At 35.0% G+C, this 12941-nt stretch overlaps 1 protein-coding gene across 1 annotated transcript in view; it reads left to right on the top strand.

The window, feature by feature from the left end:
- The window catches only part of DPP10 (dipeptidyl peptidase like 10), a 187963-nt gene that overhangs the window by 125726 nt on the left and 49296 nt on the right, over window positions 1-12941 (top strand). The window contains exons 6-7 of the mRNA XM_042827227.1: window positions 6232-6284; window positions 6385-6466. Coding sequence (XP_042683161.1) covers window positions 6232-6284; window positions 6385-6466 — 135 coding nt within the window. The remainder of the gene's footprint in view (window positions 1-6231; window positions 6285-6384; window positions 6467-12941) is intronic.

Below are 12941 nucleotides of genomic sequence, written 5' to 3'. Positions count from 1 at the left end.
AAATTATTTAACAGATAATTTGCAGAAGGAATGGAGAATTCTCCCAGCAGCTGTACTCTGGCAATAGTCATGCTGCTGCTAATTTCGTCTTATTAACTGCATCACAAATCACACCAACACATCTTGTTGTGCAAAAGGGAAAAAATGCATCATTTTTATTGTTTTGTGAAACTTATGTCTCAGCACATTGGATACTTTTTCTACTGTGTTGGAATCCTAGCAAAGTAGGCTTAAAGCTCATTAAAAAGAAACAAGGAATAGCACCTTTTGGTTTATGAGTGAATATCCATTTTATGAGATATGAGTGAATTATCCATTTTTTGGGGCGCCTAAGGTTGCTGCATTGAATCCTGTTGACACAAAGCAAAGACTAAAGCTCTCCTGATATCACTCAGTTGCTTTTAAGACACTACTACAAAGAGTGAAATCTGACCATATGTAATTTGGTATTTTCTGAATGTGCAATAGATTGAAGTGTTTATGTATCATATTAATTACCTGCTAGAAGTCTTTCCTCATTTTCACTGCTGGAGATCTGAATTAAGATAGTGTATGAGTAGCAGAACTGGGAGTGAAATGCCACTGGCTAGAGAAGAAATAATTCAGATAATTTAGATAATTTATTTAGATAACGTGTATAGATTTTGTATAATTTGTATAACCTGTGATTTTGTATGGAGAGTGGATCCCAGTATGTAGTAACTTGTGTTACTGTAACTAGGTAAGGCTAGTTCATATAATTCTAGCTGAAAATTAAGTAACAAAGGTACTTCTGACGTTTGCACCAGAGTAAGTTGTACAGACATCTAGCCTCATTTTAGTTGTAATTTGTACGTTGTTGCATCTGTGTATATACTGCTGGCAGTCTGAAATGCTGTGGCTCAATCAAGGCAGTGTCATGCTTGAGAAGCTGTACCACAGCCTTGCAGCATAAGCAACTCCTGCAGCACTGCATTTCATGGCAATTCCCTTAAATGAAGTGAAATCACATGCAGGTAGATGTGTTGTTTTCATCTGCAGCACAAATTTAACCACCATCATCACCATGGTCTCAGTCTGCGTGCTGTGTGTCTTCCTGCTGAGGTGGCACAAGCTTAATGCTACAGTACATTAATTTTAGTAATCCCTCCAGAATGTGTTTGTAGCAATCCTGTACATCTATACTTCACTGTGTTTCTGTCGTATTCTTCCTTTGCTTCTTGCACTTATTATTTGTAGTTCTGTCTATTGTACAGGCTCCTTTTTTTTCTCACAAGAGGAAAAAAGAAAAAAATATATATTTGCATTTCATTTATAAAATAGATTTTTTTTGAGTGCTTAGTGCTTTTATTGTAGTTTTGGTTTTCAAACTGTGAATGAGGTTCCACATACAGTTGTGTGGGAATATTTCCTTGCATAAAGATTAGTGAATCTTAATTGTGGCCTTGGAATTGCTTTACCATGTTGAAGTCTTTTTGCTTGGTTTTGAATACAAGTAGAGTTTTCTGTAATTATTCAAATGCTGAATTTAACTGTAGGAAAGAGGATGAAGGCAAAATCCTACTCATGTTGCTATTCCTCAAGCTGTGTACAGCAGCCATCTGCTCCTTTGTCTGGCACCCAATAAGGCATTTTGAAATCATGCCTACCCATTCCTCCTCTCTATTCAACAGAAGAATGGGTAGGCATGATTTTGAAATGCCTTGGTGGGCACTACATATCATCTTAGATGATATTACATATCATCTTAAAAACTGAGAAAGGCCATGGATGAATGAACAAGTGAAAGCATTGCAAGGTGTATTTCTGTTTGTTTCACTGGTTTGGTGTGTCCTCACCCTGTGATTTCTTGATTCACAGATGTCTTATGATATGTTCTTAAAAGGCTATTAATGAAGAAATACTATTGTTAGTTTTAGATAGGTTTTGTTGCTGTTGTCGTTATTGTTTTTCACTTGGGCTCAGGAACGTTTGTTTTTCAGTAACACTTGTTATAGATTACCTGAAGAGGTGAGACAGGATCTGTGAGAAGAGGTGATATCTTTTTATGAGACCAATTGATGTAATCAGAAAAAAAACAGATTAACTTTCAGCTACGCAAAATTTTTCACACTGGAATCTGTCGGCTTTGAACTGCCTAATAACTGCCTTCTCTGCCTGCAAAGGAAGAAAAAGCAGTTTCTTCTTTCTCTTTTTATGAATAATTTTATTTGGGAGTCATGCAAGATATTGGAGCAGTTAAATTTTTCTGCAACTAAGGCTGATCATTGTGTTTATAACTGATTCATTCTTTTAATTCTTAGGAAAATAATGTAGTATGTTTTCATTCAGGACAATACTCTCTTGTAATCCCAGATTATTTTAGAGACAATCAGAAGTGTAAACGAACCCATAAAAAATGTGGTATCTCACTGATACCTTTATGGTTTGGAACCTTAACTGAGAAGCTTTCTCTTCATGTGTCGGTGTGTTTTGAGGCCATCACTTTTAGATTATGCATATTCTAATTTTCCCATTACTTTATAATATTCTTTTTTTAAAAAATAAAATAATGAGACAGGCATGGCTTCCCAGTAGTCTTCTTGCTATTTGCTAGATTCAGTACAAATAAATACATATCTACTGCAGGAATATTGTGTGTTAGAGACATATTCCATCTGAATAGTAAACTTTGAAATAATTGGAAGAACACTGCAGATGCTAAAATGTATATTTCATACATTATGAAATGTATCTATGTATGAAGTTATTTTCTATTGTTCTTGCTCAGTCTGAGTACCATTATGCCCCATGAAAAGTCCGATTAGAATCTGAAAGGAGAATTTACAAAGTAGATTACAAAGAGCTGAAAACCACAGGCTGGTTCTTATTATGGGTATCTCCATGGGTTAAAACAAAAATAGAAGACAATCTGTTCACTACGTTGCAAAAAACCATGCTAGCAAAGAGGCATCATTATTGCTCTAAATAAAGCAATTGTGTTATTTCAGATGTTTTTTATAGCGTAGGAAATGGATGTGGGATACATTGAGGTATTTGGCATTTTGTGGTGGTAGTGCTGCAAGATTCTGAAGTCATCAGTCCGCCTCCATTTCTGTGAAGCTGAGGGCCCTCATCATCCTGTGGAAATACTGCTGGCAAGGTTTCCCTGGGAGCTTTTTAGCACAAGCACTATTCTGCTAAGAGATGTTTTCCACGGGTCCTTGTCCTTGTTACCCAAGGACAGCAAACTGAATGTTTCCTGGCGTATATTACAGGAATGCGTCTTGCTAAGAGTGTATTGAACACTTTTTTGCATCTTGCTGGGCTATATACATTGAGCTTCATGACACTATTTCATTTTTAGGCACCTTAGAAGGGCAGAGTCATTCCTTGAAAGATAGAAAATAAAGGACATATGAAACTCAGAACAATGTCATCTGAAAGTTCACATCTTGATTGATAAGTCTGGATTTTTGTTCTTTTTCTTTGATATGTTCTTACTTTTGTCTGTTAGCTGAATAATAGATTGTTATTTCAATATATTTTGACTTGGAACCATTTGTCTTGAAGGTACTTTTTTCACCTTTTTCTTTTAGATACTTTATGATATAGTTCTATAATTTTGTTGTTGTTTTTTTCCTACACAAATGCAAATAAATTTTTCAGCGTTGAGTAGCACCACATGAAGTCCTACCTTCATTTGATGAAAGACTGAATTCAAAAGAAATCATAGAATGGCTTGGCTTGGAAGAGATCTCAAAGGTCATGCGGTTTTAAATTCCCTTGCTGTGAGCAGAGTCGAAATCGCTAAATCGCAAGATCATGCTGCCTAGGGCCTCATCCAACCTGGCTGTAAATGCTTCCAGGTTTGGATCATCCACAGCTTCACTGGGCAGCCTGTGGCAGGGCCTCATCACCCTCTCAGTGAAGAATTTCCCCCTGAAAACTAGTGTAGGTTTCCCCTCTGTTACTTTAAAACCATTACCCTTGTCCTGTCACTATCCATCCATGTAGAAAATTTTATTTCCCTCTTGCTTAAAAGCTCCTTTTAGTATTGGAAGGCTGCTATCGGATCTCCCCTAAGCCTTAATAGTAGGTATGTATAGTATTTAGCTACGCCATTCTGTGACGAAAGTTTTGTTGAAAGTGGTTTGCTATCAATCTTATCTAAAAATCCATTGTCACCATTCCTAATATGCCAGAATCCTAGCAATGCATGCCAGCCTTGGAGGCAAGGACCCTCGCAGTGTTCCACCTTAATGTGTACTGTTACATCATTAAGTCTTACCAGGTTCTCTTGCTTCCTTTGTGTTCTTTCACTGATATATCAGTGCAGAAATAATTGTAATGCATTCAGTATTTTAAGGCCTTGCTCTACTGCTTTGTTCTACTTCCTGGAAACCTTTCTGGTGTCTGTATTCATTAGTTCATTCCCTTCCCTATACCTTGAAGACATATCTATCACTATGACCTTTCTTCCTTTTCCTCAGTTTCACCTAAGTTAAGTATGTTAGGTCTTTTTTGTTGTTGTTCTATCAACTGAAGTAATTAACTGTCTGTGTTTAAATCTTTAGCCTTAGTCTTTTGATACTGTCCTAGTTAGAAGGCATGGAGTAGAGGAAATATTTGAGAACATGTCAGCATAGGAATGACAGCACTTCACATTTGAATGCCGAAAAAGAGATCTCCACTGTAAATATGCAGTGATAGAAAACAGTGCAGCCTGAGTTTTATTTTTTGAGCTGTCAGTCTGTTTCTTTGCAAATTCCATCAGAAATTACGAGATTTTAAAATTTTATTAGTAGACATCACACATGAAGGAGCTGTGAGGCAGCATCCCTGAAGCCTGTTTGTGCCTCTTCCAAAGAGAGTGTGGCTGGTGGTAATGGGGAACATCTGATCCTGATACTTTGAGGATGGCTGATAAATCTCTTTGTTTAGTGCCAGGCTCGGTGCCTACAGCTAGACTCCTGTATGGTGCCAGTTGTGGTGCCAGATGTTATGTGTTAGGGATCAGATGATACAGTCGCAGTAGCTCATACAGCTCCATGCAAGATGGCTTTAACAAAATAGTGGAGGTTCTAAGAGTGATGCTGCTAGCTGGAGGTTAGCCTGCAAGAGCCTCCCAGCAGTGCAGTGCTTATCTTGTATGCCAGGCTTAAAAAAAAATAAGATTTCCTACACTCACTCTCTCCTTTTTTTTTTTGATTTAAATTATGATTATGTTTTGGTTTATGGCTATTGCAAGCAGGACGAATTTGGAAACTTTCTGAAACTTTTTACTTATAGCAGATATGAGTAATTCAAGGAAAACATCAACATCCCTTTTGAAAGTGACTTCATTATAATGATTTTCTTGTGTTGTGGACTTCTTTCAAAGCATCAATACTATTAATGCCAAAGACATTAATATCTCTACATTAACATTTAGATAGAAATTTTATTAGGAGAGTTTCAAATGAAATATGAAGTCTCCCTCTTGCTGTTATAGCATATTTCTATTAAAAAAATGACTTGCTAGTTTAGTTTTTTTGTTGAAAAAATTTTGTGCTGTAACTTCGAAGATACTCTGTTACAAACTCTTCTCAACTCTCGAGGTATTTCGTGATACACTTCTCCTTTTCCTGGAAAGACAAAAGACCAATTCCCCATCACTCTGAGACTGTCCCCTTCAACAGCTGTGTGCAAGTGCCCCTTTGGGTAACATCTTGCAGTATGTGCCCTGTGCAGAAACCATGATGATGATTCAACTGTTTATGTCTCTTTGATCAGCTTAACTTAAACATTATATTATGTAAGCAGGCAGTCTACTATGTATATAAATAGAAGCCCAGAAGACGTCTATTACTGACTACAAATACTGTAGTGTACTTATATATGTATACTTATATATATATATACTTATATATATGTATTGTATAGTACTATATAACAGAGTAATGTTTGACAGGAGAGAAAACATACAATAATCTGCTTTGATTTAGTAGGTTTTTGCCCTTTGACTTGGTGGTTGGGCATGTTATACGATGTACTGTACTGTTTCTCTGCATGGATCTTGTGGCTCCAAGTACTTCAGCTGTTATATTTTTCACTTAAATGACAATCTTTTTCATTTTAGTACAGCAAAATGAAGACAGCAGCATAAGAAAATGTGTTAACTCTGTTTTTCTATCCTGTCCAGAGAATACTGGCTTCCTGGGATCTTTATAGTAGTCAGCCTTTGGTTCAGTATTTGTAGTTGTAATCCCTATGTTTTCTTTTCTGTCACAGGTTTTTCATTATTCTTATACAGCTTCATACGTGATTTACAACATTCACACACGGTAGGAAAAACTGTTCTTTCAATTTGATGTCATTGTCACTAAATCTATAAATAAAGCAATGCCAAAGTATTCAAGTAAAAATCTTTACTTTCTTTTCAAGGGAAGTTTGGGAGTTAAACCCTCCAGAAGTAGAGGATTCAGTATTACAGTATGCGGCATGGGGTGTCCAAGGGCAGCAACTGGTAAGCACAGTCATTCAAAATGCTATGAGAAGCAGTTTAATAATTTATTTTCTCTAGACAGAAGTAAAAACAAAAATTAAAAACCTTAAGGTCACTTTCGTTACATGGCTTTTACCTAGAAGCTGCATTAACTGTATACTGGATGTTAGTATATTTTTGTTCCAGGTCTTTGGGGATGTTTTAATTTTCATAAAAAGTAATATGTCTTACTTTGTTTCTTTGTTTTTTAGTTGTTTTCTTCTTGTTGTTGTTTGAGCTTTTTTTTTCCTAATAAGAAAAGTCTTTAATTTTGTATTTATTGAAAGAGTCAAACTTTCGTCTAAATATGCACCCAAGTAATTCTTATGATAGGCATGTTTATGGCCATGACTATGAGAACAGCAAAATTGAAAGTAAAGTTTTTAACTGCACGATCAATGAAAACTGTGTACGGTAGCAAGAGGCTTAACATTCAAAAGTGGATATGATAAATCCAATCAATTATTTTTCATTAAGAGTGCTACTGCCAAGGTAATTTGTGCTGCATTTAATTCATAGTAGTAAAAACAAAAATACTGTTTTGTATAATGTTTTCTATCAAAAGTTTTATCATGTTTTATGAACATAAATCACTCTTTGTGACCAATCCCAATATGAGAAGTAAAAAATAGTGATTTTTGAAACACTGTTGATTTTAAACTGATGGTAGATGAAGACAAGAGGAAGACTTATAAAAACCTCTAAGCTTCTACTCTCTGAGTAGAGAATTCACATATCTTTGAGGTAACAATCCAATAAAATAATTAATGCTAACCTGCCTGATCTGAGAGCCTCTTTGAATGTGTGTCTTGTTTATGTAGATAGTTTGTAAGTTCAGTGTCTTGCTTATTCATCAGGGTGGTGGGAACATAAAAAATGGTTCTGGTTGGAAAGCACTGTATCAAGTAAGTGGAGTCAGGAAGGAAAAAAAATTGGTATGTTTGATATGCTTTAATAATTGACCACATTAATTTACCAATAATGAGAGCATGGTGACAGAATTGATGGTAACAAATATGTAAATTATTTATGAGATGGTTCATGGAATGCAGCGGGCTGTGCAGGTTGTAACAGAATGGTGATGCATTTGCAAAACAGAGCAGAATTAAGAACCATTTTAAATTAATTGCTGTTTGTAAGACTTTTTCTGTGCTATTCTCTACTCTAAGTGCAACTAGAAGTACATGCGGTGATTACTGAGATGTGAATTTTTTGTTTTCCTGAGGTTTGTCTTAAGGACAGGGACAGACTTAACTATCAAAAGCTTCAGAAGAAAATAAGAAATCAGAATAACACTGGATCTGTTTTACCTAGGTTGTCATACTGGAAATAGGTATGAATAACTTTACATACAAGCAGAGATTGTATCCTATTAAGTCTCAGAACTGGAAAAAGAAAGAAAGTAACCAGTCTTTTTAGGTCCCGTCTAAATCATGCAAAATTGAAAAATCATAATTTATACTTTGATGAAGATAATATTGTTTTTCTTTTTAATGTCCTAGTAAAGTTAATGTCATGCTTTAAAAATATCTTTTCCTGATTCTGAGGCTTCATGGTGCCATATGGTCTGCAGAATCAGAAATTTCTATCTCTGATTAAAACACAAAATCTGTGCACTCTCGATGATACCAGGTATTGCTATATAGATGTAAACTTGCAATGGCAGCATACTTAGGGTCACTTTTATGAGAATCTTTCATAAGAGTGTTCTCTTGAAGCTATTTATATGGCAAAAGGTGGTTTCTAAATGACAGATGTGCATTGTCAAATTACCCTTGAACTTCAGCATTCATGTTGAGGTAGACCTCTGAAATGAAAAAGAGTAGAACCATTCCAGTTTTCACTAACTTGGTGCTATGACTGGTCCTTGATGAAATAGTTTGGGATAACACGTGCAGTTGAATCAACTGTTTCTTGCTCTTTAGCTAGAGTAGTGGATTCTGTAAAGATTAAGAGAAAAGCTCAGAGAAACATCTGCTGTTTGAGTCATGACATTTTAGTGTAAGATTAAAACTGCCTTTTGGGAGAGCAAACTTTTGTCTAATGAGTTTATGCATTTTAATGTCACATAGCTGTTATTTTTGAGGACTGTTTCCAAGGTCATATTCTTTAAAATACAGTCTTTTGAATGTGTTAAAACTGTGCTAGATCTAAATACTATTTCTGTGTATCGTGATATGTTAGGGATTTTTTTTATGTAGTTGTTAAGTGTTTGTCATATTTGCTGAACATGAAGTTTAGCCAAATAATTCCAGGGAACATAAAGCAGCACAAGTAAATACCTAACTGATTTCATCAATATTTATCTATCTCTTGTTTACTTGATTAGAGAACTCACCACATGTGTCTGAGAAAGACATCCTACATGTGGCAGGAAGGCCTTACCAAGGAGGAGAATGTTGCTGTTTTCAAAATACCCTATTCTTATTCAATGTCTGCTCCAGTACTTTGTAGCAAATGACTCCATGCTGCACCTGGCATGGAGGCAGGGTTGGGAGCACTGGACAGCAGGAGAAAGCTGTCTCTGTTTATTCAGTGAGACATATTAGAAGACTGAATGTATAATCTATTTCCAAAATACACAGTTTCCTATGAGAGATACAGTGTTCCTCCAGAGCACTTGATGCAATATGGATGGTTTTTATTGTCTGTCACCAGAAAGATTACTTAAAGTAGCAATCAGTGACGTGCGGCTAGAAGGTCTTCAGTTTGTCTGATCTTTTAAGAAAAAGTTTTACATAGTTGACACCTTAATTTCACTCTAGGTGGCACATGTTTATTTTATATGACGTTCTTTCTATTCACTTCTATCCATCTAAATCACTTTGCCTTTGTATTTACAGTAGGTATTTTATGTTATTTATTGAACTGAGCTTATTATTCTTATGATATACTATGTGATTGTGAAAGGAACTGTTGGATAAGCATAAATAATGGTAGATTTAGTTATGTATGAATGCTTATTTGTAAATAAATCCATATTTTAAAATGGCAGAAATAAAGCATATGGTTTAGCCCTCTAGAATACTAAAAAATAAATAACTTTGTAGAAGCTTGATATCTTTCTTCATCAAAAATTGATGCCATCAACAGGAAAGCATTATTAAATGGTAGAACTGAAGATGAGCTTTTATTATGCTTTAACACAATTTAACTCCTCATTGTGTAGAATTATCTCTTATCTTTTACACACAATGAATGATTTGTTGACTGCAGCTGAACTGTGGGTTCAAGTTGCTCTCATCAAATTTTGGAAAATGTATAAAATATTAGAGAACAAATTTTCCCTCTTGTTCCAATATTGGAAAGGATAATCATAACTGAAGAGGCACACTTTTGTCTAATGAGTTTATGCATTTTAATGTCATATAGCTGTTATTTTTGAGGACTGTTTCCGAGGTCAAATTCTTTAAAATACAGTCTTTTGAATGTGTTAAAAGTGTGCTAGATCTAAATACTATTTCTGTGTATCTTGTAGCTGAAGTATTTACAAAAAGAAAATGAGAGAAAGAAGAAAAACTAAAGGAAAAGGACCTCACTTTATATTAAAACTATGTAAAACCAGACAAAAGGAAACTCGTTAACAAAACAGAGACAAACTTGATTTTATTATCAAAAATAAACACACTAATTCAAGAACCCCCTGCTTTATTGTCATTCAGCATTGTCAAAGCTGTACTGCTTGGAAATCCATTTTATCTTCTCTTCTTATCAGCATTTATAGCCCCGCCAAAATGAAAGCCACCTTTTGGACTTGTGACAATTCCTTACTGCCTTATTTATTTATTGTGTTAGAATACTGTTTTAGTTGATACTGCAGGAAGAAAAAAAAAAAAAAAAAAAAAAAAGTTTTCTGATGTTATATTGTTTGCCATTTAACCACAAAGCTAATTTTGGTAAATAAGGAGTTAGTGGGACTGTGCTGGACACATGCCTTGCTGAGCAGATTCTTTAAGAACCAGGATTTGCTAAAAGCTTCATTTACAATTTGTTCTATCGAAGTTCAAAACAACATTTCTGTAAAAATGTGGGTAACTTTCTGGGATACGTTTGTGTTTGTGCATAATAAATGCTGTCGGTACTTGGCACCCCCTCCTGGCAAAAATCCGATGTTTGCAAATGAGGAAGAAAATATCTCAGTGTTCGTGAGCCAAGTAGAAGCTTAATTAACACTACTTAAGTAAGTCTTAAATAAATATATTTAATTTGTTTTTACTTTCAAAGTCTTTTGATCTTTGGACTTGAAGTATTTTAGTGTAAGTAACTTAAAATGACATATGGAAATGTCAAGGTTTTATTTCATCTTTCCTTTTGCTCGTGATGCTAATGAGGCAAATGGCAGTAAAACTGAGAGGAATATGTCATCTTCAATTTATTTTGAAAACTAGAAATAAACAAGAACATTTTAATATGATATTAAACTTAAGTATGATAGTATGATCATTGTTATTTTAAAAACCCACTGGGAAGTTGTTTCGGCACTTGGAACAGGCTCCACAGGGCAGTGGTCACAGCCCCAACCTGACAGAATTTAAAGAGCATTTGAACACTGCTCTCAGAACTATGAGTTGGATTCCTGGTGATCCTTTTTGAAGCCAAGAGTTGGGCTGGATGATACGTGTGGGTATTTTCCAATTCAGGATACTCTTAAGATTCTGTGAATCTATTTTCTTTTCCAAATATTTCTATCCATAATTTTAGATTTCATCTGGGAAACTTCTTAGATAAAATATACTAAATGGTTAGATGCTGTTATGAAATTATATGGAAGACTTACTAGCATACTTGAAAAAGCTCTTTGCTTCTTTTATTTTTTCTACCTAAACTGATTCTGTTTTTTAGGATCTCTGTTTAACAGAAGAAATATAATATTTCTCTTCACGTAAGAATCAATTACCTGATAGTTTAGTGAAACTATATTCTTCAGTAATCTACTGCTAGACATTGAATTTGCTCTTAAATTTCTCAAACCAGCATTGTAAAAAGTATAGAATCATAGAATCATAGAATCACCAAGGTTGGAAAAGACCTAAAAGATCATCCAGTCCAAACGTTCACCTATTCCCAATAGCTCCCACTAAACTATGTCACTCAACACAACTTCCAGCCCTTTAGCTATTCTTTGCCTTTCCATCTGAATTATTAAACTCAAAAAAACTGAATGATTAACTTCTCTGAAAGTATTCTACAGATCTAATTTCCATCTTCTATTATTAAGTGCCCCTTCATTTAAAAATAGAGTTGGAGATGATAAGTGCTAAATGTGTGCTCTCTGGTTTCAAAAATGATACTCAGTATGAAATAATTTTTCTGCATCTCAAAAAAAAAAAGGAAGTGGAGAATGCCATTTGGGCAAACAGATAAAAATATATTTTTATAAAAGATTGGGTGTATTTCTTATAGCTTTTGAGAGCTGTAAAGAGCATGGACATTTAGGAGTGGAAGCAAGGCGTTGCTGAGCACAGAAGTTGCTTTGTCACTTAATTGCTTAGTGAAATGCAATGAATGGGTCCTGGTATCAAAGGTAACTTTAAGATTTCGAGTGGTAAAGGTTAGATATTGCTAGCCCTTTGTGAAGCACCTTGTGGTGCTACTTGGCACCATCTGAAAGATGTGAAGGAATAATGAGAAAATAATGTTTTATAGGGGCATTATTCCTCTGCTACAGTTTTTCATGTGAAACAGTAAAAGGCCCGACATCTCCATAGTACATACAGAGTACATACAGAGTATATAGAATAATATGAGAGTGGAGATAAAAGATGTTTATCCTTCCCTCTCCCGGATTCTCACAATAAAAGATGTCTTCTCACTTCCTGATTCTTATTCTGCTGTCACAACTTTAGAATGCAACTAATGTGTAAGTCAGTATCTAAAACATGCACGCATGTAAATGAACTTTTGTATTCACTTTCATATCTGTAACTGTTTCATAAGCAAATATATTGGAAATCTGCCATATTGTCATGCTAGAAAGCCAATTATTTTTCTATATTTGTTTATTTGTTTATATATATTTACACACAGTTCACTCAAAGAGGAGTACGAATAGACATAGATGCAGACGTTTGGTAAGAGCAAACACTGGGATTTGTCTTCATAGCAGCCTGCAGGGAGCAAAGAAAGCAGAAGTGCTTCCCTCTCATCTAGAGTATCCAGTTGTTCAACGTGTATGTGTAACAAAGTGTATCTGAATGTTCACACTTAATTCTGTTAGCTAATATTAACTGCAGTTCCAATGGCTCATAAAATAGGACTGCTGTACTTCTTGTGTGAAAATTGCGTACCTTTTGGTAATGCAGAAACAGAAGTATAAAATTCTTTAGATACAGCCACCCAGGAAAACTAAATATACAGTCAAGGAGAAGAGGGATCAAAATCTGATTGTACTCTTTTGCTAAATCAGAATTGGGGAAGATGAAGTAGCAGGATTTATTGCAGATTGCATTTTCACAAA

This window comes from Centrocercus urophasianus, unplaced genomic scaffold (genome assembly GCF_019232065.1).
Source record: "Centrocercus urophasianus isolate 14NV4802_14NV808 unplaced genomic scaffold, USGS_Curo_1.0 seq_28, whole genome shotgun sequence".
NCBI classification, from domain to species: domain Eukaryota; kingdom Metazoa; phylum Chordata; class Aves; order Galliformes; family Phasianidae; genus Centrocercus; species Centrocercus urophasianus.
This window is presented reverse-complemented; position numbering and strand designations above follow the sequence as displayed.